Source organism: Vipera ursinii, assembly GCF_947247035.1.
Source record: "Vipera ursinii genome assembly, chromosome: 3".
NCBI classification, from domain to species: Eukaryota; Metazoa; Chordata; class Lepidosauria; order Squamata; family Viperidae; genus Vipera; species Vipera ursinii.
This window is the reverse complement of record NC_139516.1, coordinates 191,588,312-191,615,623: the sequence shown is the minus strand read 5'-3', so window position 1 is coordinate 191,615,623 and position 27,312 is coordinate 191,588,312. Positions and strand designations below refer to the sequence as shown.

Here is a 27,312-nt window from a genome sequence, read left to right as displayed (position 1 = left end):
AAGTCAAGCGTGCAGCTGCCAAGATGCCACTTGCCACCAGTTTGGCCATATTTCAGAGCTGCAACATCACTGGAGTGCCCAAAAGCACAAGGTGTGCAATACTCAGAGACATGGCCAAGGTAAGAAAGGCTGAAAGACGACCACCACTGAACAAGACACACAAGCTGAAACGTCAAGACTGGGCCAAGAAATATCTCAAGACTGATTTTTCTAAGGTTTTATGGACTGATGAAATGAGAGTGAGTCTTGATGGGCCAGATGGATGGGCCCGTGGCTGGATTGGTAAAGGGCAGAGAGCTCCAGTCCGACTCAGACGCCAGCAAGGTGGAGGTGGAATACTGGTTTGGGCTGGTATCATCAAAGATGAGCTTGTGGGGCCTTTTCGGGTTGAGGATGGAGTCAAGCTCAACTCCCAGTCCTACTGCCAGTTTCTGGAAGACACCTTCTTCAAGCAGTGGTACAGGAAGAAGTCTGCATCCTTCAAGAAAAACATGATTTTCATGCAGGACAATGCTCCATCACACGCGTCCAAGTACTCCACAGCGTGGCTGGCAAGAAAGGGTATAAAAGAAGGAAATCTAATGACATGGCCTCCTTGTTCACCTGATCTGAACCCCATTGAGAACCTGTGGTCCATCATCAAATGTGAGATTTACAAGGAGGGAAAACAGTACACCTCTCTGAACAGTGTCTGGGAGGCTGTGGTTGCTGCTGCACGCAATGTTGATGGTGAACAGATCAAAACACTGACAGAATCCATGGATGGCAGGCTTTTGAGTGTCCTTGCAAAGAAAGGTGGCTATATTGGTCACTGATTTGTTTTTGTTATGTTTTTGAATGTCAGAAATGTATATTTGTGAATGTTGAGATGTTATATTGGTTTCACTGGTAAAAATAAATAATTGAAATGGGTATATATTTGTTTTTTGTTAAGTTGCCTAATAATTATGCACAGTAATAGTCACCTGCACACACAGATATCCCCCTAAAATAGCTATAACTAAAAACAAACTAAAAACTACTTCCAAAAATATTCAGCTTTGATATTAATGAGTTTTTTGGGTTCATTGAGAACATGGTTGTTGTTCAATAATAAAATTAATCCTCAAAAATACAACTTGCCTAATAATTCTGCACTCCCTGTAGTACTGTATAATTTGAACCAAATACTGCAAGATACCAAAAATATTTAGTGGGAGAGCTATGGTTTCCTTATCTTCCTACTCTAATAATATCAAAAATAACGTACTATTACTAGGGGATATCACAATGTTCTCCTCAGTGCTTTGTATATGGAGCAGATATTGTAATATTCTTCCTATAGGATGTCTATGGAGATTTTCAATCATACAGGTCATGATTGTTTCCAAGGTGTTTTTCCAAAAGGCAACTGGACTTTCTTGTTCTTTTTTCCTTGAAAACACTTTGCTTCTCATTTAAGAAGCTTCTTCAGTTCTCCTTCAGCTTCTTAATAACAGAATAACAGAGTTGGAAGGGACCTTGGAGGTCTTCTAGTTCAACCCCCACTCAGGCAGGAAACCCTATACCATTTCAGACAAATGGTTGTCCAATGTCTTTCATCTATCAGAACGACAGTCTTCTTAAATGTTGGAGCATTCACACTGATTAATTGTTCTAACTGTCAGGAAATTTCTCCTTAGTTCTAGGTTGCTTCTCTCCTTGTTTTTTATCCTGCTTTCAGGTGCTTTGGAGAATTGCTTTACTCCCTCTTCTTTGTGGCAACCCCTGAGATATTGGACCACTGCTATCATTTCACCCCTAATCCTTCTTTTCATTAAACTAGACATACCTAATTCCAGCAACCGACCAAAACTGGAAGCAGTATTCCAGGTGTGGTCTTACCAAGGCATTATAAAGTGGTATTAACACTTTACATGATCTTGATTCTATCCCTCTGTTAATGCAGCCTAAAACTGTGTTGGCTTTTTTGGCAGCTGCAGTACATTGTTCACATTTAAGTGATTGTCCACTAGGACTCTAAGATCCCTTTCAAAGTTATTGAGCCAGGTACCACCTATACCAGGAGTAGGCAACCTCGGCTCTTTTATGACTTATGGAGTTCAACTCCCAGAATTCCTGAGCCAGCCAAGCTCAGGAGTTGAAGTCCATAAGTCATAAAAGAGCCGAGGTTGCCTACCCCTGACCTATACTATACCTGTGCACTTGGTTTTTCTTGCCTAAATGTAGAACTTTTTTCACCACTGAATTTCATTTTGTTAAATGGCAACCAATGTTCAAGTCTGTCAAGGTCCTTCTGTATCTTAATCCTATCTTCTGGAATGTTGGCTATTCCTGTCAGTTTGATGTCGTCTTCTCATCCATCTCTTGGATGAGAAGCAAAATGTTTTCAAGGAAAAACCCCAAGAAAGTCCAGTTGCCTTTTGGAAAACCACCTTTGGTCTTCGTATAGCATATTGTTTTTATCCCTGTGAGACAGATGAGGTTGAATACCCTTTTTTTTACTGTAGATTTTCTTGGAGAAGGCGTTAATATCATCTTATCCATCTTCAACAGCAATCTCCAACCATTCTATGTTGATTCATTTCTTGCAGACAAGATTTTGTATGCATAATGTGTAACTTCAAGACTGCATCAGGGCATCTGCACTGAATAATAAGCCTAAAATGTGTATAAATGTACAGTGTATTTTATTGTTTGCTTTTTTTGCTTTGATCTTTCCATGTTTTTGCATTTAGTTGCTAGCAAATGGCCATAATAAATTGAAACTGAATTGACCATCAGGAACATTTTCCTTGTGTTTAAATGAAAATTAGGTAACCACAATGTAGTTGAAATACTTTAAGATGCTACTTACAACTTTAAACCTATCCTTAAGAGCACTTTCTGTAGACCTCTGGTATTTGCACCATTTATTCTGATATGACAATATATGAGAAAAAAGCTTTTCTTTGGGAAATTATTTGCCCAAAGGGTTACATAATCTTCTATATTGTGTTCCACCCACAAGTGAATATATCTTTAATTTTACACATGTTTTGATTCTGTTGCTTCATTTTGTTTGCTAATTGTTTGGGGCTTCTTTTGTACTTTCCTCTTGCTGGTTTTTAAAAGACTGATAATTTTGTTTTAATGATAGATTAAAGCTGCTGTAATCTAGGAGCTGCTTAATTAAGTCTGAAACTAGAAATGCCAGCTGCTAGATTGGCTCTCATAGTCAAAACTTCTACTTTATACTTCTAATTCTAACCTGCTGTACATAGAGTAATTTATAAAGATTTTTCCTGTCAAATTTTCAAAATTTGTGTATATTCAGAATTAATGTGAACCTTACTATTGATGGAAATTACAAATGTTTGGTTTTGTGCCCTAGACTTAAAGTCATTCTGGTTTGTGATGTTATGTACACCTGAATTTCCCTGTCTCCAACCAACATTCTACTTAGGCAAAACCAGCTCCACACTATTGGGCATAAATCACGAAAATTAAAAGATCCAGAAAATTTCCTTTAAAATCCAGTGTTAATTTGAATTTAAATAAAATTGTTGATTAACTGGCATGAGGGTCCTAATTACAGTAATTTTGCAGAGGTAATGCGTTGCTCTGCATTAATTAAATGACTTACCTAATGTCCTTCTGCAACTGCAAGGCTCATTTTTATACACTGCTCAGAATTCCCAAAGGATCTTACTTGCTGCGTTGTCCTTCTTTCACACCAGGAGAGCCCATTATTTTCCAGCTGTCATAAAGGTTTTTGTTGCCAGATCTTTGGCATAACTCTCTTGTAATGGAACTTAGCCTAGAAAGTAGGTCTGTGTCTTGGAGGTCATTCAGACCAGGTTCCTATGCAAAGTTTTTAAAGTGTTGTATTGTTCCAAGTGCTGCACTCTGGTTAGAATTAGATCTACCAAAGGGAGAAATCTAAGCTGTCTAAGCCTTCTCTACTAGCACTTAAAATCTTGGTCCCTAATATTCAGATGCAGGAAAAATCAATTTCCTTTTGTAAAAACTAAAAAAAAATTCTTCTGTGGACTAAGAATGGTGGTCTCTGTAATTTGTTGTTCAGTTGCTAAATTGTGTCTGATTTTGTGATGCCCTGGACCAGGGGTCTTCAAACTTGGCCCTTTTATGACTTGTGGAGACAGGCTGGCTGAGGACTTCTAGGAGTTGAAGTCCACAAGTCATAAAAGGGTCAAGTTTGAAGACCCCTGCCCTGGACCATAGCAAGACAGGTTCCCTCCTCCTTTTCTGTTATGGATAGTTGTGAGGACATTAATTCCTACAGTATAATTTCTAAATTCATTAAAATTCTGATAATTTTTATGTCAAATACTGAAAAACAAGATCATAATATTATATCACAACTGGCAAAATTTAGTGAGACCGCTGCATAGAAGGCATGATAAAAGTAAATGAAAGATGACTGCTGTAGAGAATAGGCGCAGTAGTTTTCTAGTATTTTTGTAGTTTAGTATAACAGTAATTTAACAATTTAGATTGTATTTAGATTCTACTCCATCCTGTCACTTCAGTCTATTAATATTTTTTCTTCTTCTAGAGGATTAGATATACACCTGATTTTTTTTCCACATGCCATTTTGAAACATTTCTTCTGTCTTGTCATTTAAATAATTAAAGTGTCAAAGAATAAAAGATCCAGAAATTTGGTGCAGTTTGATGAGAAAAAAAACCTGATGAATACTATTTGATTAGTTGTCATGCCATCCAACCCACATCTAAGTACAGTGCAGCAGATTGACCAAATGTCATGTATTTTTGGAGAAATGCTTTGCTAAAAATAAAAATGTCCTAAGCATTCTCATAATAGTCTAAAGAAAATTCCTAATGAAAAAAGGAGAGAAGGTGAGCTGTTGGTGAAGATTCATGGTGAACTAGATGTCCCTGAAGAAGAGGAACAGCACTGCAGCAGAGATGGCAGGCAAATTGTGAATTCTGGTTAGCAAAGTCTCTCTATAAAAGAGAGAGATCTTGAGATCACCCACTTGCACTCCAGACAGCTGCTCCTCATGAGTAGACTAAAGTTTTTGCAGTTGACTCATGAGTTGAGCAACTGACAGTTGAGGCATTTTAATGTAGCCATAATTCAGCCTATAAGGCTTACACAAACTTCATTTCTTAACCACTTTTAGATATAACTAATTTACAGCTAAACAGATTTTTCTGAGCAAAAGGATAAGAAAATTCCACTTTGTGAGGGTTTTTTTCCTGGATTACAAAGGAAATAAAGAAAAAAGTTTTTAAAAACTTTTGTGAAAAAGCTTAACAAAAAGTCAATGTAAAAAAGCTTAAAACAGATAAAGGGGACAGTTAATTTGAAATTTATTTTTGGTGAAAGTGCTTTTGAAAAATTGAAATTAAATTAGACAAGCAAACTGAATCTTCATGGAAATGGTTTTGTTTACTGTTAAAGAGTGCAGACAACATTGGATTTTATAAACACAGAGACAAAAAAATAAAGGTAATGCAAGCCAGATTGTGATGCTGATTATATAACTATGGAGTTTCATTTCTGATTAAAGAATTAAGGGCATAGGAAGACAAAGTAAAGAGTGAAGATTCCCTGTTTTCCCCTCTTATTTGACACACTTTCAATTTTGGATTATAGCTTAATGGCAACCACCAGAAATGTGGCAAGAATGGAGGGCAGGAGAGGAAGAATCACACAAGCTTTGCTTCAGAAAATCTCTGAGCAACTGGGCGGTAAGTTAGATGAATCACTTGATACTAACTTGACAGCTTTTGAAAAAGATGGATGAAAGACTTGTAAAGATGAAAGTGAAGATGAAGGAAATTAAGAAGATGGGAAGCTCTGTAAAACTAAAGTCCGGAGATATAAAACAAATTAATGACAAAGTGGGAAATTTTGGAGAGTAAGACAGAACTTAAAGCCACAGAATTAGAAAAAGAACTAGATTCTCTGACTCTGCTTGAATTGAGGGAGAATGATTTTTGTTTGAGAATTAAAGAAATCCCAGAGGATTCTGGTGAAAATAATAGACAAGAGATTATTAAAGTCTTAGCAAATTTGCCTTACCGTATTTTCCGGTGTATAAGACGACTGGGCATATAAGACGGCCCCCACATTTCCTGTTAAATTATAGGGTTTGGGCTATACTCGCCGTATAAGACTACCCCTCTTCCAACACACACCAAATAAAAATTAAAAAACATCAGATTTGATTTTAATTCAAATGCTTATGACATGCAGGTACTTAGTAGGAAAACTGTCACTTATAAACATAAGGCTGTTTGTCATCAAACATGTAAACATAAAACAGTGCAAGTGGATTAAACTTAATAATAATAATAATAATAATAATAATAATAATAATAATAATAATAATAATAATAATGAACAAGCCGGCCTGGTCTGATGGGTTAAGGGGTATTTTAACATTTTTTATTAATTTATTTAATTGGGCTACTGTATTTAATATTTCTTTTAATTTTTATATATTGTATTTTATTGTATTGCCCTGTACACCACCCTGAGTCCTTTGGGAGAAGGGCGGTATAAAAATTAAATAATAATAATAATAATAATAATAATAATAATAATAATAATAATAATAATAATAATAATAATAATAATTATAAACTGCAACAGGTACAACAGGAAACAGAAAGGAATGATACTGAATTAGGCACTACAGGTATTGACTTTTCTAAATTTTGGACTGAATTATGGATTACAATTTTTTAACATAAAATATAAATGGAGCAAATGCTCCCCAAAACAGAAAAAAAACATTCTTTTAAAAAAATGAAAACATAATTCACCTATAAGAGGCACATACTGTATTAGAAAAAAGGGCATGAAATATTTGAATCATACAATAATTTTGAATAATTTATTTCAACAGGTACAAAAAGAAATAAAGAAATGGAGTTATTTTGTATATAAACCCCCAAATAAAACCAGAAATTGTACTGAATGATGAACATGGTAGATTTGTTGGGGTGGAAACTAATATACATGGGATTAAGGTTTTGATAATGGGAATTTATGCCCCAAATATCTAAAGAAACAAAATTTATCGAGAATTACAGAGGAAGAGAGACAGAATATAGATGGACTAACAAGTATTCCTTGATTTACAACCATTCGTTCAGCTACCATTTGAAATTACAATGATGCTGAAAAAAAGGACTTATGACCCATGCCTGAAGTTATGGCCATTGCAGCATACCTGCAGACATACAATCAAAAATTGGACACTTTGCAGCCCATCTGCAGTTCCAATCACAGGGGCACAACAACTTCCCCATCCACCTATCTCCAATGATCTTTCCCCTTTTGGCCACCCTGACAGCGGCACTTGGTAGCAAGAAGGGGTCAGGGCTAAAGTGGAGGTACAAGGTTTTCTGTCCTTAAGCTTCTACTTCAGTTCCAGCACTGCTGCTGCTGCCACTGAAAAATGCCACCTCAAGCCCACACTGCAGGCCAGCCATGCCAGCACCATTGTGCAAACCCCGTTGCCCTGCATTCCCAAGGATCTGTTACACCCTACTGATCTTCGTGCCTCACACCTGCATACTTCTCCAAACCTTGCATCCCATTCTCATAATCCTTCAGAAACTTTCCTCCCCAGGTCTCACAAAAATAGGACTGCAATTTGGAGAACAGCAAGAGCCCTGATCTTGCAGTGCTTTGGAACACCTCATTCTCCCAGGGACTTCCCCACCACCCACAGCGCCCCCCCCCCCCAAGCTCCTTACATAGGACTCTTTCTGCTTAATGACCCACAATTTTCTTGGTTAACAAAAGCAGCCAGGACTCCTGGGATTGCAGTTGCTAAATAGTGTAGTCATGTGATGTCTCTCTTTATGTCACTTAGTGATCAAAATTCTGGTCCCAATTAAGGTTGTAAGTCAAGGACTCATGTATAACACTAACTAGGTTTCTGAAGCTATAAAAATTAAACTAGACAAGTTCATAGGCCAGATGAAGTATCAGGGTCTTATTATAAATGTTTTGAAGGTGAACCTTTGCATACTTTACAAAAACTATGAACACAATCCTACAGGGAGGAAATATATCAGAGAGCTGGAAGAAAGCCAGTAGCATTAATACTCAGAGGGACTAGATCTGACTTTAACAAGAAACCATAGACCAATATCATTATTGAATAATCACTACAAGTTGTTCACAATTATTCTAGTTAATAGACTGAAAATAATTTTGCAAGAATTTATTCACAAGGATCAATGTGGGTTTTTACCTAAAATACAATTAAAGGGCAATGTTAGAAATAAGTCGGACATTTTAGAATATTTGGAGCAACATAATGGAAAACAGACTGTATTGATCTTCTTAGATTCAGAGAAGACCTTTGACAATTTGAACTGGGCTTTCTTGTTCAAGGTTTTGGAAAATATGGATTTTGGAAAGAAGTTTATACAATGGGAAAGATTGATTTACACTTCACAGAAAGCACAAATAATTGTTAATGGAGATATAACAAAACCCCATGAGATACAAAAAGGAACAAGATAGTAATGCTCACTGTCTCCTCTTTTATTTTGCTTCTTGAATTACTGAATAGAGATATAAGACAATATTTATTTATTTGGTACAGGTAATCTTATATGGCCGCCGTCAAATTATTCTGGGCAGTACACTACAAAGTTGAAAACAATACATAAAAACTTTAAAATTATAAAAGGGACAAATCAAGATAAAATCAGATTGGTCAAAGAGCAGATGTTAATTATACTAGAAGCCATCCCAATATTTTGCCCATCCCTTAGTGTCTCCAGGCTAGATCACATAACAAGGTCTTAAGGGACTTCCAGAAAGTTAAAAGGGATGAACCCAGCATCACTTTGGGGGGCGGGGGGCGGGGAAGCATGTTCCATAAAGTGAAGACCACAGGAGAAAATACAGGTATACAAAAATATGAAAATCTACATTAATTAATAAATATTATAAAAGCAAGTATACAAACCCTAGGCAAAGAGAGCATAAGAATGGCCATCTCAACACTGGATCATCTAAATGCATCTCGGAAGCCTCAAGCCTAATGTTATAACCAGGTCTTGAGGACCTTCAGGAATATCAAAAGGGATGGAACTAATTTAATTTCATGGGAAAGAATGTTCCATAATGGGCACCACAGCAGAGAAGGTAAGGGCTGATGTAACTGGGGAGAGGTAGTCCTTCAGGTAGCCCAGTCCCATGCTATGAAGGGCTTTAAAGTTTAAAAAGCAGTGCAACCCCATCTAACACCAAAAATGGCATAGCTATGGAACCAGTAGGCCATCAGATCTAAAGCCACTCAGTCTTGCCAGGACTCAGCTGAAACTCATAGATGCCAGACACTAGGATAAAATGTTCAAGGCATCACTTTGATTCTATTTATCATGACATTGAGTTGATTATAATCTGCTTTTTTTGTAACTAAAATTACGTTCAATTACATTTAGTTTTGTATGTCTTAAAAACAAGAATTCTGCCATGACATGGTAATTTTCCCCATGTTTGTTACTTCTGTGTATTAATTGGTATCAGTAAAGGACAGCTGTTTCCTCTTGTGATTTTATATTCATTGTATTTGCCTACCTCTTCTTTACTCTCCTGTTTCTGAGTTCCCATACTCTGAAGATTAGTATATAAATCACAAAGAGTAGATTTCAGAAACATATTAATAGCAATGGCTTAATAAGCTCCTCTATGGCAATACTGCTCTTTCTTTCTATAGCACACAAATCTTACATCAGAGCTTTGATGTCCAACCTCCATAGGATTCAGTTTAAAAAAAAAACTCAAAATCAAAGCCAACAGATTTTGTGCCAGACCTTATGAAGATCACTTCGTTTACCCCAGCAATCCATTATCCAGTTCTGTCAGACCACAGATCCAGAAACAAATCTTTCCTATCCAACACAACCTGCATAGCCAGTCATTTACCTGCAGTGGTTTTTTTACCCTTTCCAGTCCTCTGTTAGGCAATGCAGGAGAATACCAAGTGAACTCCCAGGATCTTCAGCTTCCTCCCTAGATCTTCAATACCCATATATAGCGATATTACTGTGCAAATAATCTTCACCTTATGACCACAATTGGAACCAGAATTTCAAGGTGGTTCTTAAGGGAGTTGCACCCAATTTTATGACCTTTTGTGCCACAACATTAAGCAAATCACTCTGGTTGTTAAGTGAATCACATGGATGTGAAAATCCAGCGTCCCCCATTGATTTTGCTGGTTGGACATCCCTTTGGGAATGGTGATCGCATGAACCCAGGATGCTGCAAATGTTGTAAATACATGCTGATTGCCAAGTGCCCGAATTTTGATCACTTGACTGTGGGGATGCTGCAATGGTCATAAGTGCGAAGACCGATCATAAGTCACTTTTTTCAGTGCTGCTGTACTTTGAATGGTCACTAAACAAATGGTTGTAAGTCAAGAACTACCTATATAGTTGCTTCTCCAGTATTAGATGTCCCCACTTGGGAAGAATAATTGTCAGTGGACTTAATAAACCTTGTGTGTTCTTTTGCTACTTCCCTGATCCATACCTAGTAAATACATTTCACATGCCAGTGATTCTGGCTGGTACAATTTGTTGAAGTTCCTCATAGTAGGGAGTCACTAATTGCCACAGCTTTATTGTCTTCTTGCACAGTATAGCTCCATCTTCTCTATTCTTTCCCCTGTTCAACAGTGTGTCTTTTTCTTCTACTGAAGACAATCGTAATTGCCAACTCTCAGGACACCCACCCACTGCAAACAGAGCTCTTCAAAATATAACCTTTTCTTCCCACACAACTGAGCTCAGTTGTTCAGAACACAATTCCCTAGTCATTCATTTGGCTTCTTGACTCTTCTTCCCATTGAATTCTGTCACCAAAGTCCTGTTCATTTGGTTTGCTTCTTCAGGAGGCCTGCTGCTGGGAAAATGCATGAATTTGGCTATTTTTGTATACATTTTTCCCCTAACATAACCCTTTTTAATTGTTAGTGAATTGCATTGAAAAATCTAAAGGACTGCGTGTCTTGCTTATGAATAGCCTTGAAAATATAAAATTAAGGAGATTCCCATTAAATTTAAATTAAATGAATTTCTCCTGATTTCTATTATACAAAGTCTATAACTGTCATCACATTTGTTATTGCTTAAATAATACAGATGCCACATTTCATATTTTGTATATTATTACAGTAATGAAAATTGCATGCTTCAATTCCTGTCCTCCCATGCGCTCACCAGACTAACAAAAGTGATGTTTAAAAATAACTATACAGAACTCAAAGCAAGAAAGCATATATACCAAGTGAGTGCATGCCTCAGAGCCTCTTAGCAATATATTCCTCCCTGTTTAAATTGTCTATATGTATAATGAAAATTCAGAAATAGCTTTCCAAGAAAATGAGACATGAAATGATTTTATCATCAAAAGCATCTATAATACTGTTCATTTAGTACCAAATGGCCATGAATTTCAAAAAGATGCTATTGTTTGGATTGTACAGGGACAGAGTCCAAGTATAATTTAATTTAATAATTTAATTTGTATACCGCCCTTCTCCCGAAGGACTCAGGGCGGTGAACAGGGCAATACATAATAAAAACCAGATACAAAAATTAAAAAGGAAACCAAACACAAACTGCTACTTATTTATACTCTGTCCATCACAAGATTTTATTTCTCTTTTACTTCTTCATCAGTATCATCAAATAAAACAGTTGTTCTTCAACACTAATTTTCTTGATTTCAGTAATATCCAGATAACCATAGAAAATAGAATGGGATCCACTAATAGACCTCTTGATTATTTGCACATCCAGGGATTAGATTAGCATAATATAGTCTTTATCAACCTGAGGAATCCTTGAAATAATTTGCAGGTCTCAGGGACCATCTGCATAAAAATTGCACACACAGACACACACACATACACCAAAATATTGTGATAAAAGTCTCTTCTAACTGTCAGGACCCACCTCAATCCACATCTTAGGAAATAAGAACTCTTGGATGCAAGTTTGTCCAAAAGGAAAAGTTTACTAGGATGAGATCGATTGTGGCAATACAAGACGGGATCTAACAGAGTTACATTTCAATCCTATATAAAGCATTCCCATTTCAGCCCCCTCCCCTTATCCATTTGGTCGGGCTCACATCATCCACTTAGGTGTCAGGCCCTTCCGTGGGAAAGGGAACTCTCCTTGTTTTTATTGTTATTGCTTCTTCCTCTCAGTTGCAAATGGAAATGCAGCCCAGATCTCTCTCCCCCCCCCGTTCCCCCCAGATCAAAAGCCCCCCTGGTCTTTGAAACACAGCCCACTGCAATCTGAGTATCCATCCTCTCCCCCCCCCCTTGGAGAGATGGCAGAATCCCCAGAATAAACACAATATTCTACCCATACATTTATGAAATGTGATATAAATGGATTCTGACACTAACTTACACAATCTGTGCTTTTCAATATTTATACTGCTAAGCTTGTAAGCCGCCCTGAGTCTTCGGAGAAGGGCGGGATATAAATGGAATTAAAATAAAAAAAATAAATAATAACAGCCAAGTGGCAGGTAGCTGTGATGCATAAAAAAAATTCACTATTGTGTTAGTAATGTGCAGTGCACAAAGTTTCAAAAACAATAATTTGGTTGTGTTTATTGTTGACTTCATGCAGAATCCATAGCAATCTCCCTGGATCTTTACAGCACTAGGGAACCCTTCACTAAGAAAGCTTCTGTAATAGAATCCCCAATCTATCTCAGTGACTTTTTTTTCATTTCTACATCTACATTATCACATAGAATGAATCATGGGTTCTAGCCTGTAATTTGTAACTTTTTAATCGGAATTATCATGGAATGGAATGGAATGGAATGGAATGGAATGGAATGGAATGGAATGGAGTGGAGTGAAAAGGAGGGGAGGGGAGGGGAGGGGAGGGGAGAAGAGAAGAGAAGAGAAGAGAAGAGAAGAGAAGAGAAGAGAAGAGAAGAGAAGATTTTGTGATCCATTTTAGTAATTCCTCTGTCTTTTAATTCCACTTTAAGATTAAAAGACAGTTAGTATATCATCTAAATTTTGCAGCCAAAAGTAATCTATTTTCCATCAAACTTAACTCTGCTAGTATTTTGGATACCACAGTTTCCAAAAATATTAAAAATTTACCAAGAAGCTGAGTCACCCACAGAAGAGCTGCTATTAGTACAATATGAAAATGCTAATTCTGATCAAGCAACAATTTCAGGATTAGATTTGCAGCAGGAAAAGGAACCAGGTTTACAATATAAGCCCTAAGAAATTCAGCTGAAACCAATTAAACCAAGGTCTCTCATTTTGCCTATGTTTCCATAAAAATAATTTGTTGTGGTCACATTGCAAATCTGCATACCACATTCATTTAATGAGCAGACTTTATTTCCTTCCGTTCTGTACAGCACCTGTGAATCATTAAAGTTGTTTGCATCATTAACCCAGACCTGAAGATTTGGGCTTAATCAAGTGATATATGCATGTGAAAACTTGAGAAATGTAGTGTGGGAGTGGTATTTAGAGACAAAGATGTTTAATTATGCCCCACTATTGTGATACCAAAGATTACAGTGAACAAATAGCTGAATTTTTGGTCCACCTGATCTGTCAAAATTACAAAAAAAGAATAAAGGTTTATATTACTTCATAAAATCAAACTCACATTTAGAATATATAGACACAAGATCTATAAATGATACTTAGACCTTTTGTTCAACCTAAGTTCAAAGACAACTGTGGTCTGGATTGATACCAACTCTTATCCTATCTTTAGTATAGGTACTCCTCAACTTACAACAGTTCATTTAATTACCATTCAAAGTTACAGCGGCACTGAAAAAAGTGACTTATGACCATTTTTCATACGACCATTATAGCATCCCTGTGGCAACGTGATTTACATTTGGATGTTTGACAACTGACTCACATTTATGATGGTTGCAGCATCCCAGTCATGTGATCACCTTCTACGACCTTCTGACCAGCAAAGTCAATGGGGAAACCAGATTCACTTAACAACCATATTACTAATTTAACAACTGCAATGATTCACTTAACAAATGTGGCAAGAAAAGTTGTAAAATGGAGCAAACTCACTTAAAAAATTTCTCAGCAACATAAACTTTGGGTTCAATTGTGGTTGTAAGTTAAGGACTACCTGTAATGGCTTCCAAGTTTCTTCAACTTTCCAAGAATTTTTACGAATAGATTTTCCTCTCTTTACCTCTATTCTAAATGAATAGAGGACCCAGATTGTTGGGGGCAATTAAGCTGACTTTGTAATAATGCCACTTGGGGTGTGTGTGAAAGCCCTAATAAGCAGGCATATACATAGGATGAAGGCTACTGCTAAGCTTGTAAGCCGCCCTGAGTCTTCGGAGAAGGGCGGGATATAAATGGAATTAAAATAAAAAATAAATAAATAAATAACTTCTTTTATTGCATTTGGGCAGTTGTTTAATCGATATCATAAGTGAAAACTCTCCTGAACTGTGCTGACTCAGCAAGAACCTTCCTTTGCTGTTCTTAGCATTTCTATTGAGGATTGTTCAGCTTGATTGCTTCTCTAACTATTCACCATTATTAAACTCCTTTTCATTTTGGTTATTTGTGTTCTTTCTGTCAGACTAAATTAGCTACATACATGTAAATAAAAGCCCATTCTTATTTTTAAAAGAAAATGTTTTAACTAATAAACAACATTCTTCATAGGTGTTCTCTCTTACATTATTTTATTTTTAGAAACAAAGAGTGAAAAGGACTTACAATCTCCTGTTGGCAGTCTTTTGTACAGAAACAGATAACTCACTTCCTAGTCTTTGGGTAAAATCCAAGGTAGAAGATTGATCTTTCCCCCATCTTGTTCTTGGTTCCAAAAACCATAAAGAAAAACCTACCACTATCTATCGTCTTTGGGATGTTTCCATCCCAAGCAGCCACAGACCAAAATAATTCAGTACAAATCAGCTAAGCCAGTATTTGGATACGAACAAAGCAAAAATGCTTCACATCCAAAATGGGAATCCTCACTGTATGTTTTGAGGTTCCCTGAAGGAGCCATGCCTTTTCCTAAGTTCATACAATACTTATGCAGATTTCCAACAATACATATTTAAGAATGTTTATGGAGATTCTCCATCATCCTGGTCATGGTTGTCCCAAAGGTGCTTTTCAAAAGGCAACTGGAGTTTTATTTTTCTTTTAAAAACATTCGGTTCTCATCCAAGAAGCTTCTTCAGTTCTGACTGAATGATGAAGAGAAGGATTTACAGGTACCGTATATTCTTTCCAGTCATCTGGTTGTTAGCACTCTGAGAGTTGTTGTGGCCACTTGGGAATTTATCTGTATCCTCAAGTTCATCTGAATCAGAGTGTAGATGGGTGTGGAACCTTCTTAGGACTGCTGAAAGGACTGTGTTGTAGACAGGAGATAGGTGGTGTCATATTCCTCCCTCTCTGTTGAATTTTAACATAGATGGCTTTTTTGATTCCTCTTTCAAACCAGTGGTCCTCTCTGTTCAGAATGTGGACTTTGCTGTCTTCAAAAAAATTACCTTTGTTTTTCAGATGCAGATGGACTGCTGAATCTTGTCCTGATGGGATTGTTCTCCTATGTTGTGTGATGCATTTGTGAAGTCGTTTTGTGTCCCCAGTGTAGATGAAGTAGTTGTTTTGTTTTCCCAGTGGAGATGTGTAGATCTACATTGCAGATCTCTACATTTGGGATCAGAATAGCAGATTGTTTTATTTCATCCTGGGCTCTAACATATACATTGTTAGCAGAACTGCTAAGTTTATAGATAAGGTGAGAAACCATTATATCGAACAGATCAAGTTATCATATAAAGGCAATGTATTTATCTGAATGTTCTTTGTGTTTAGCATGTATGTATTTTATTATTGCATTTTCTTTTACCTCTTTTATCCTGGAAATAGATCTTGCATTTTACCTTTATTTTTTTAATATGGTTGTAAGGCTAATTAACCAATAAACTATGTATTCCTATTTAATTTTAAAATATTGCACAGATTTTAAGCATGACTTTATCATTTGATTCTATTTTGAGAACTCTGGAACTAGCCCTGTCTCTTATATAATTAACTAAAACCTCCTCTTTATCAACATAAATCCTTGCCTGGAAAATCTAACGCAAAGATCTTGCACTCAGTGATATATAAGAACAATTTAATTCTATAGTGCTAGAAGAAGAAATATCTTTCAGCAAAGTACTTTATTTCTAATACAGACAAGATACAAAAAAATGTTGTGAAAGCTACATCCTCAAGGTTTCCTCAAGGCAGCTGGAGACCTCTTGTGTCCTATTTCTTGGAGACTGACATGGAGGTCCTAAAGGCTTTCTAAATACCCAGTGCACTTTTTTGTTATTGTAAAGAAACTGTTGAATGTCAACAGCCTTACTGTTGAATTCTGTGAGCACAGGAATGAGAGAGGCAATTTGGAAAATACTGCAGGGCCATAACACTTATATCTATTTTCCTTATCAGATAAACATTTTTTGCCCTGATGCAGATGGCTTAAGAGAAAAAAAAGCCTTCTCTGAATTAATGGTGAAAGCACCAGTAGTAGTTTTTGAAGCACTTGAATCAAAGTATAGGCAGAAACTGCTTAAATCAAAGGATTCTTCCCGATTACATTTAACTGATCTGATGAAGCCAGAAATCTAGATAAAGATTTTCCTCTTTACCACCATCATCCCTTCTGTTACCTAATAATTAATCTTGGATACTTAATGGATGTGCTGGTCATCCAAACCAGGAGACAAGGTTAACTTAAAACCTAATCAGATTGCTCCAGATGGACTGGACATTAAAAATAAACTTCCCTGCAAAACTGATTCATATATTTGCTTATAGGCCTTTGGTAAGGAGGAAAGAAACTGAGTCATTTTATTAGTCTTGCCATCTTTTACCTTTATTATTTATGGTTGATTTTATTGTGATTTCTTTGTTTGATTGTTGTAAGCCACTTATATAGTTGTTGTGAGTCAGGCAGCAAACGGATTTAAATAATAATAATAATGGTAGTAAAATATATATTAAAAGAGCAGGCAACATCCCAAAATTCTTTTTTAAAAAACTTGCATGAAATCACCTTGCAGTGACTGGATGTTCCTTATCAGCTAAGAAGTTCTGGATATCAGTAGGACTCCTCTGGTTAACTAACTCCATACAAAGTGTTTGTTTTTTTTAAAGTAAAAGAAAAGCTTATTATTTACTGAGTTCTCTTAATATTGTATAGTGAAAGTCAGAGAATACAGCAACAATGAATCAGCATTGCTATATGAAGTAGGTGAATGGGGAGTGTGGCAACTGACAAGCTGTCACAGTAAGCAAAATTTAATTCTAGCACAGGGTGTTTGACCTGTATAGCTTATACAGGTAGGCCTAAACTTACGATTACAGTTAAGCCCAAAATTTCTGTTGCTAAGTGAGATATTTGCTAAGTGAGACTTTTGCCCCATTTTACAATCTTTCTTTCCACAGTTAAGTGAATCACTGCAGCTGTGAAGTTAGTAACACGGTTAAATGAACCTGGCTTCCCCAGATTTTGCTTACCAGATGATCACAAAAGGCTATATCACATGACCCTAGGACACTACAACCGTCATACGAGACAGTTGCCAAGTATCTGAATTTTGAGCATATGACCATGGGGATGCTGAAATGGTTATGTAAAAAACAGTCATAAGTCACATTTTTCCAGGTTGTTGTAACTTTGAATGGCCACTAAATGAATTATTGTAACTTGAGGACTGCCTTTACTTAAGTATTTTACACCCCCCACTCCCCAAGAATGCTTTACACAGAAATTTATTTTATTTATTTTATTTTATTTTAATTCCATTTATATCCCGCCCTTCTCCAAAGACTCAGGGCAGCTTACAATCTAAGCACAAATTAAATGTGTTTAGCAATAGCCTTCATTCTATGTATATGCCTGCTTATTAGGGCTTTCGCCCCCCCAAGTGGCATTATTACAAAGTCAGCTTATTGCCCCCAACAATCTGGGTCCTCATTTTACCTACGGTACCTCGGAAGGATGGAAGGCTGAGTCAACCTTGAGCCTGGTGGGATGCGAACCTGCACTAATTGCAGGCAGCTGGTGTTACTTAAGGAGGCATTAGCCCACTGCTCCACCAAGGCCAATGAAAAACTAAGTCAGGGAAGTTAACTGTAAGGATGTTATGTATTTACTTATACAGGTAGTCGACTCACAACAGTTTGTTTAGTAACCGTTCAAAGTTACAATGGCACTGAAAAAAGTATTTTACGACCGTTTTTCACCCTTACAACCATTGCAGCATCCTCATGGTCACATGGTCAAAATTTGGACGCTTGGCAACTGACCCATGACAGATCTCAGTGCCCTGGGGTCACGTGACCACCCTTTGCACTCTTCTCACTAGCAAAGTCAATAGAGAAACCACATTCACTGAAGAACCATGTCACCAACTTAATAACTGCAGCGATTCACTTAACAACTGTGGCAAGAAAGGTCGTAAAAAAAAATCACTTAACGTCTCACTTAGCAACCAAAACGTTGGGCTCGATTGCGGTCCTAAGTCGAGAATCACCTGTATTTAATATAGCAAATTTGGAGACCGCCCATCTGCCTCCGTGAGCCATTCTTTAGCTCAGGGGTCTTCAAACTTGGCCCTTTTGTGACTTGTGGACTTCAACTCCCAGAATTCCTCAGCCAGCCATGCTGGCTGAGGAATTCTGGGAGTTGAAGTCCACAAGTCACAAAAGGGCCAAGTTTGAAGACCCCTGCTTTAGCTTTTGGGAACTTACTTCAAAGCAATTCCTACGACCTGGGCACAATAGAGGGGGGGGGGGGAAAGGGTGACCGACGCTGAACTCCAAGCCATCTGGAAGGAACCAGGAGGCGAAAGGCTGCCGCAGACAGAAAGAAAAGGGCTCCCTTCGCAGGAGCAGAGCCCGAGTGCAGAGGCGCGGGGGCAGCATGGCATGCCTGCCCTCCGCAACGCACCTCCGGGTGGAAGAGCAGGGCCAGGCTGGCACCTCGGGCAGCAAGACAGACTACTACCACCACCACCACCACTCCACACAGCGAGGCAGCTGAACCGAGAACCCAGACATCCAGACACGCGTCCGGCTCGGCGGCCGAAGCTTTTCTGCAGCTGGTGCTGCCGCTCCTCCTCCTCCTCTCCTCCTCCTCCAGGGAAAAGCGGGGTTTCCCCGCCCCGGCCAGCCCTTCGGGAGGCCGCGGCTCGGCTTTGTCATGCGCAGCTGCGCCGGCGGAGCCCCTCCTGTCCGTCGGAGGAGAGCGCTCTTGAGACTGGCGAGGAGGAGGAGAAGAAGCCGAAGAAGCCGGCGGGGGGAGCGGCAGTAGCGGCAACGGCGAGCGGCTCATGGCTCCCGGAGCGGCAGGAGGCTGAGGCGGCGGGGGAGGAGGAGGAGGAGGAGGAAGGCGGGGCGGGCGCGCGCGCGGCGGCGGCGGCGGCGGGGGGGCTCTTCCCCGGCCAGGCGACGGCGAGGCCCTCCCGCTGCGGGGCTCGCGACGCAACTCCGGCTGGTTTCCTCCTCCTCCCTCCTCCTCCTCCTCCTCCTCCCCCCTCCCCCGCGCGGCGGTGTTATGGCCTCTTGCTGGGGCGCGGAAGGGTCCCTTGCTTGGAGGTCAGCGCAACTCCTGCTCCTCGTCGCCTCCTGTTGCGGTAGGTGATGTCCTTTGGTGTCCGCCCGGGAAGCCGGCCTGCTGGGCTGTCGCCGGAGGAAGCGCCGCTTCTCTTTCGGCGACACCCCCCCCCCCACCTTCCCAAGCCGGCGGGACGAGACTTCCTGGCCCGGCTTTTGTTTCCGAGGAAGTCTGGGACGGCGGCGGCGGCGGCGGCTGCCCTGCCTGTCGTGCCCGGCTCTCCCCGGCTCTCCCCGGGCACAGGAGTGGCGGGCCGTCCCCGACTTTCCCGGGAACGATGGTTTTCGCTGGGTTAAAGCAGGGCCTGGCCGCGCTGGAAGACTTCCCTTCTTCTCCCTCTTGAAATGGGGGGATCCGGCTGTCTGGAGATGCAAGCCGTCCATTGTTAGTGCTAAGACAATGGGAGGACCCCCTAAACTTAGCAGGGGTCTTGGTGCTCCCCCCTAGACCTCTGTTTTCTGAGCTGATTTTCATTACCCGTAAGCGCTTTCATCCCATTTCTGTCAGCAATTACAATGCAGTACCGGAACTGTCTCTCTGATGCCGGTTAAGTTCAATGGAAGTTTAAATCTAGAAGTATATCTAGGGCGCCAGCCTTTGCAGCCTATTTTAAGATTCATTATATATAGTTCCTTCTCTGAGTGGCCGAATTTCCTCAGATTTTTATATTCTGCGGGGGTGGGGTGGGGGTGCTAAATGTCAAATCATTTGTTTGCATCCTTAATAGAATAGCTGTTTTGAGTTTAGAATTTTGCCTGGGAGGTGTGTAAATGATCTCTTAAAATATCTGGTCCTGCATCTTCACTTGGTTCTGAAATAGGTTATTGGTACCGGTATTTGGCAGGAATAGACTTGGTTGTTTTACAGGTTCTGCAACAGGAAGCTCAGTAAAATTTTCAGCATTGCATGTGGAAGAAAGTTGATAACTATATTTTTGAGGGTGGTCTCAAGGAAAGAGGCTGTTGACACAACTTTCCTAAATGTTGAATTGCACTTTTAAAGAAACACTACAATCTAATGCAGCGGCTCCCAACGTTTTCTGTACCCCACACCCCTAGAAAGCTTCCTATATATTGCAAAAGTTCAAAATAACGGCCACGAATTATGCATATACACTATAATTTTGAAAACATAAGTTTTCGCACCCCCTGGAATATTGTCTCACACCATTTGGGACCCCCTGGTCTAATAGATTGTAGCAGGTGACAGCAGTTATAGCTTGAACCATTGAAGGAATTGATTTCTGTTATTAGGAAGTCAAAGGAAATAGGTTTCAAAGCATGGCCTTTCTGTCAATACTGTTTTCACCCAGTAGATCTGAGGTAAAAGATGATGTGACTGAATAATTAGAAACTACTCTTATCTGAGTTTTTGGACATCCTGTGTGTTTCTCTTTATGAATAATAAATAATTTAAATCTTGGGTTTCCAGGGTGTCTTTTGTGCTTTTACAAAATAGAACTGTATATTAATTGATTGCTATAACAGTTAACATGTTAGTTTTCCATTGCATAAAATCTGTATCCTTCCAGGGAATGTAATCTAAATCCTGTGATGTTTTCTTTTGTTTTGCAACTTAATTACATCAAGATGATAAGACAAACAACCTTGAGTGCAAGATATGGATAGAAAGTGAAAAGGAAGACATAACTATTTCCCCCGGTCTATGCATCACAGTTAGCCATGGTTAGTTTTAAACATGTTCTGTTGCAATAGAAGAGTTCACTTACTGTATTAAGCCAAAAAAGTAAGCTCACCACATTATGGATTAATGTGTACATGGATTCAATCTTGTCTATCATTTTCTTGAAGCCAGAAGCCACAGACCAATACATTTAATTGGTGGATTGCGGCCAAATACATAAAATCAGCTTCCTCAAAATGGTACAAATCAGTTCCATTGAATTCAATCCTGTTAATTCCTAGGCAGTAAATTGGGGAGATCTGGCCCAGAATTTTGAGTAAGACTACTGCTTATACAATTTGAAGTAAAAGCTAAATGTAGAATTAGTGTTCTTTGATTAGTTGAAAACTGTTCATGCTGTCTCATTACAGCTAAAACATATATTGAACTATAATATTTATTCTTACCTTTATTTTAATGCTATAGATTTTACATCAGCATCCTTTAATGTGCTTTGAACTGTAAAAATTCTGTTTTATTTTATTTATTTATTTTATTTTAATTCCATTTATATCCCGCCCTTCTCCGAAGACTCAGGGCGGCTTACAAGCTTAGCAGTAGCCTTCATTCTATGTATATGCCTGCTTATTAGGGCTTTCATACACCCCCCAAGCGGCATTATTACAAAGTCAGCTTAATTGCCCCCAACAATCTGGGTCCTCATTTTACCTACCTCGGAAGGATGGAAGGCTGAGTCAACCTTGAGCCTGGTGGGATGCGAACCTACACTAATTGCAGGCAGCTGGTATTACTTAAGGAGGCATTAGCCCACTGCTCCACCAAGGCTCAATGCACAATAAGGTTGGGGTTTAAAAGTCATTTATTTCATTCTCAAAGAAGGATGATTATTAATATTTTAATGTTCTTAAATTCCAATATTTCTGCTTTCAGATTATGGAGGGTGAACTTTTTTTGTGCTTTTACTCATAAATGTGAAGTTTTTGACTTCTTTAAAACATTTTTATGCAGTATGTAAATATTTCTGTTACTGTAGTTTACCAAATGATTAAAAGTAAAGGGTGTATTGTATGTGGTTGGCTTTGCCCTCTGCTTCTTAGGAGTGCCAAAGTCTGGGGAAGTGGAAATAGTGGGCCTCTTGTTTACACATTTGCAAAAGATCTTGTGTATTTACATGCCTAAATTGGCTTAATAGTAATTACTACTTCTCAGAAAACACTCATGTTTATAGTAAGCTCTCTAAAGGGCAAGGCTGTAAGTATCTCTTAACCTCTTTGTTTCTATTTATCACAAAAATTGAAAGCATTCTTACTGTTAAATCCAACCTTGCATATTTCTGCAAATGATTTTTTTTCCTGCAGGGAACTTTTTGTGAAACCTTGGTTTATTCTCCACAAAATAATTAATGTAATTGGCAGATCAAAAGAAATACAACAACTGTACTATGTTGTTCAAATAATGAGTGAACCATAAACCATATGATTAGAATTGTGGGAGGGGGGGAATTGTAGGAGTAATATTTGGGTAGAGAAACATTGTAGCCTACTAATAATACCAAATCTCCAAATTAAGACCCCAAACATGTAAATAAATTGCCAAAGTGGGAATAATTGCATGGGACAAAATATATTAGAAATTAGAAAAGATAGGGAAGCAACATTAGCCCAAAACACATATCTATGTTGACCAATTACGAAGACCATAATCTTAATCTACAGATCATCAATAAGTAAATTATCAACTATTGTCTTTCTGGAAGTAAGTAATGAAAGTTTTAGGTTCTCTGCAGCATTGAATACAAGCAGTATATAATGGCATTGTTGTTGAGCTGTGATTCATTTTAACTCTGAATAAGCTAGGAGAATGACTACTGACACATTGACATGTATTTATTGTTTCACATGATCTTACCCAGAAGTTATTACCGTATTTTCCGGCGTATAAGACGACTGGGCGTATAAGACGACCCCCTACATTTCCTGTTAAATTATAGGGTTTGGGCTATACTCGCCGTATAAGACTACCCCTCTTCCAACGCACACTAAATAAAAATTAAAAAACATCAGATTTGATTTTAATATGGTAATTTTAATTCAAATGCTTATGACATGCAGGTGCTTAGTAGGAAAACTGTCACTTATAAACATAAGGCTGTTTGTCATCAAACATGTAAACATAAAACAGTGCAAGTGGATTAAACAACAACAACAACAACAACAACAATAATAATAATAATAATAATAAGTTGGAGGGGACCTTGGAGGTCATCTAGTCCAACCCCCTGCTAAGGCAGGAAACCCTATAAACCCTGTAAAAAATCACAGACTGCAGCTTCTTCTCCAATTGGTCCTGCTTTCCCTGCGCAGACTAAATGGGAGATCCACTCCAGGTTTTCCAGCCAGCCCTGTCCGTAAAGTTTCAGCACCCGGCGTATAAGACGACCCCTGACTTTTGAGAAGATTTTCATGGGTTAAAAAGTAGTCTTATACGCCAGAAAATACAGTATTCTGATGTCTAGAACAGAGGTCTCCAACCTTTTGGGCACCAGGGACCGGTTACTTGGAGAAAGGTTTTTCCGTGGACCGAAGGAGGCATGGCTTTGTGTGCTGCCTTCATCCTGTGGATGGGGCTTTCCTTGTTTGTGTGGACCGGTTGCTAGCATGCCACTGCCCGGTACTGGTCCACGCACTGGGGGTTGGGGACCCCTGGTCTAGAATGTAGGTAAAATTGTCCAAAATTTCCCAATTTTATACTACTAGTACATCTGATAAGTTTACAGGTCATTCTTTCAAAATCTTACTATCTAGGCTGCTTTCTCTTTTTATTGATCCAAACATTCCTTAATACAATGAAACCTTGTTTATGGAGTTCAACATGGTGAACTTCACAAGCAGTGAAACATCATAAAATGATGCATGATGGCAACATTACCCAGACAACATAAATTACTATGGTGGTGGTCTCTCCAGTTTAACATATTGTGAATAAATAACATCCCCTCCTATAACAAGATTTAACTATAGTGTTCTTTGCTAAATATCCAATAATTTAATTTTTTTGCTGGAAGATTCTATTCTATGCTTTTATTAAAAGGTTTGCTATGAATCCTTAAGATAAAGAAGTGAGATACCTCCCAGTTATCTTTATAAACCTGTATTGCTTTTGTAATAATAATTCCAATTTATTTAATATATTAGATAGTCTAACAATGATTAGAGCTAATTCTGAGTCACACTTTTCAAATGTTTTAGTCACCAGCATTATAAATGACATATGCCACTTGTCACACATTATGGGGAAGGTGGATGGGTAGGTTGAAGAAAAGCTCAACAGCTGCTTTTGCTCCATGGCAATTCTAATTATGTCATGCAGTGTGGTAGAGATTGCATTAAATGTCTTTTCAAGTTGTCTTGCCTTACTGCTTTCAGTGCTGGTGTTCTGGATGCTAAACAATGGAACAGCATGATGGCACAATTCAGGCATGGCTATATGGGCCTAGTGTTCCCTTTCTTTAATGTTCTTTGTCCTCCTCTATTTCACAATACTTAATATGCACTGTACCTCTTTCAAATAATGAACTGTGAGTCTGTCATGCTTTATCAGTTCCTTTTGGCCATGAAAACCTGCTATAAAGACTGTGAGCCTAGCTATAACACAGTTAACATGAAAATTATCCTCAAAAACCTCAGTAAAACTGTACGAAAGGTTATTTCTTTTAAGGCTTTCTATTTTAGATCACATTTATGTTAGAGCTTGCATGGTTGCCTGTCATAAATAAAAGATCAAGATATAAAACTTCTTGCTGTTCACAAATAGCCCGTATTTTTAAATTACTCACAAAAGTAGTAAGCAACTTTGGGGACAAAGGGATGCTGTACATCAATCATCTCTCAGGCCTTCGGAATACATCTGCCAGGGCACAAATGAGTATGTGCATACAAAAACATCTTTCTATATAACCATGTAAATATGAACATTCTGATTTATTTGGAGAAAAAGGAATATAAAATTGCCATGTTTTCTCTTAAAGCCTGGAAAAATAAGAGCAGCAGTATTGTTCCCATGTTTGGGTTCCATATTTTTTTCCACTACTACCCCTTTCTTTACTTCCCTTCCGCAGTGTCCTCCTTTTTTATACTTTTGTCTTTTCCCCCCATTCTATACTTTTGTTTCTTCCTCATTTAAACCCTCTTCCTGTTCACTCTATGCCTCTTCATGCTTGTTGCCCTAGCTAACCAAAATTTCAACTGAAGGCACCATTTCAAGATAGCTTGTATTTTCCTAATGTATTGCTCTCTTGGGGATATAGCCATTTATTACTCTTGAACTAAGAAAGATCGGCTCCAACCTAGCAAAGCTGCTAAGGATCTGCAGGATGTGTAAGCTTTGGGTGTTCCATGCCTCTTGTTCCACCTGTACCATGTTTGCCTGGAGCAGAGACCTGGAGCATTCATGTTCTGGGCATAGGAGCAATAAAGAGAAGCCAGCAAATATAAGGAAGGTAGTAGAATAATTTAAGTAAAGGGCAGGTGGGCTGGTTGGCTTATACTCCATTTAAAATCAAGCTCAGTAGCAGAATAAAGGCAAGTTCCTGGGAAGAGACAAGTGGGCATGGACCAATTGGATTTGACACAATTTGGGGAAGGAACATTCTGCAAAAATTGGTGGGTGGATTGATCCAGAGACCAAATGGAGGAGGAGAGAGACATGAGGCACATCATATTTGCTGTACTCAAAGTTTCCTAGAGGCAGTTCAGCTGGATAATGACTTGTCTGGAACAGGTCTGGTGAACCTCTGCTTCTTTGTGGGTGGAACAAAACATAATTTTCTGTTTTCTGCCCATCTCTAGAAGTTGCAGATATAGGTTGCCAACCTGCCTTGGCGTATGCATCACAAGTGATTAGTAATGAAGCTATTGCTAATTTCTCCCTTAAAAAAAGAAAACATCTTAAGTGGCTTGCAGATTTCTTTTTCATCGTTCTACCATTTGGCAACACTTATTTTCTATATAGTTTTAGTTTAGTTTTATTAAATTTTTATACCGCCCTTCTCCCGAGGGACTCAGGGCGGTGAACAGGGCATATGATAAAAATACAAAACTACAAAAGTTAAAATAGAATTAAATTAATGCCCAAGATAAAACAATAAAATATACAAATATTTAAAACCCAAATTAACTCCCCATCAGGCCAGGCCAGCTTGTTCAAACAGGTGGGTCTTTAACCCGCGCCGGAAGGAGCGGAGATCCGGTGCCATCCGGAGCTCCACCGGCAGTTGATTCCACAAAGCCGGGGCGCCCACAGAGAAGGCCCTCCCCCTGGGGGCCACCAGCCGGCATTCTCTGACTTTGTATAATTTTAGGCATGGAATGCCTCTACTTCCATTATCTAAAACTAGCATACAGAAGAATCTAGGCTACCTTTCTTGTAGAAACCTCAGTTTTTCCTTGTAGCTGTGATTAGTGTTAAGCATTTGGATAAATGGATTACTTACGGGAGCACCTGCTGCCGGCGTCATCTTCCCTTCGTCCTGTGCGCTCCCACAGAGAGGGCCTCCTCAGGGTGCCATCGGTCAGAGACTGTCGGCTTGCAGCCCCAGGGGGAGAGCATTCTCTGTGGGCGCGCCAGCCCTTTGGAATCAATTACCGGTTGAGCTCCGGATGGCTCCCGACCTTCGCTCTTTCCGCCGTGATCTGAAAACCTATTTATTTGAACAGGCCGGCCTGGTTTAAGGGTTTGGGGTATTTTTAATTATTTATTGTTAGGGCTTAATTAATTTTATTTTATTTTAACTTTTGTAAGTAATGCTTTTATTGCCCTGTACACCGCCCTGAGTCCTTCGGGAGAAATAAATAAATAAATAAATAAATAAATAAATAAATAAATAAATAAATAAATAAATAAATAAATAAATAAATAAATAAATAAATACAATCCTAAACTTTTCTAAGTGTTCATCAGAGTTCTTATTTTGGTACACATAGTTTGCATGCTAAT

The 27,312-nt window shown here is 38.7% G+C and overlaps 1 protein-coding gene across 1 annotated transcript in view; it reads left to right on the top strand.

The window, feature by feature from the left end:
• The first annotated feature begins 19,354 nt into the window (after positions 1 to 19,354).
• LRP12 (LDL receptor related protein 12) overlaps positions 19,355 to 27,312 on the top strand; it is a 39,528-nt gene continuing 31,570 nt past the window's right edge. Inside the window, exon 1 of the mRNA XM_083358963.1 lies at positions 19,355 to 19,693. Within this exon, the coding sequence (XP_083215089.1) occupies positions 19,615 to 19,693 (79 nt within the window). The 5' untranslated portion in view covers positions 19,355 to 19,614. The remainder of the gene's footprint in view (positions 19,694 to 27,312) is intronic.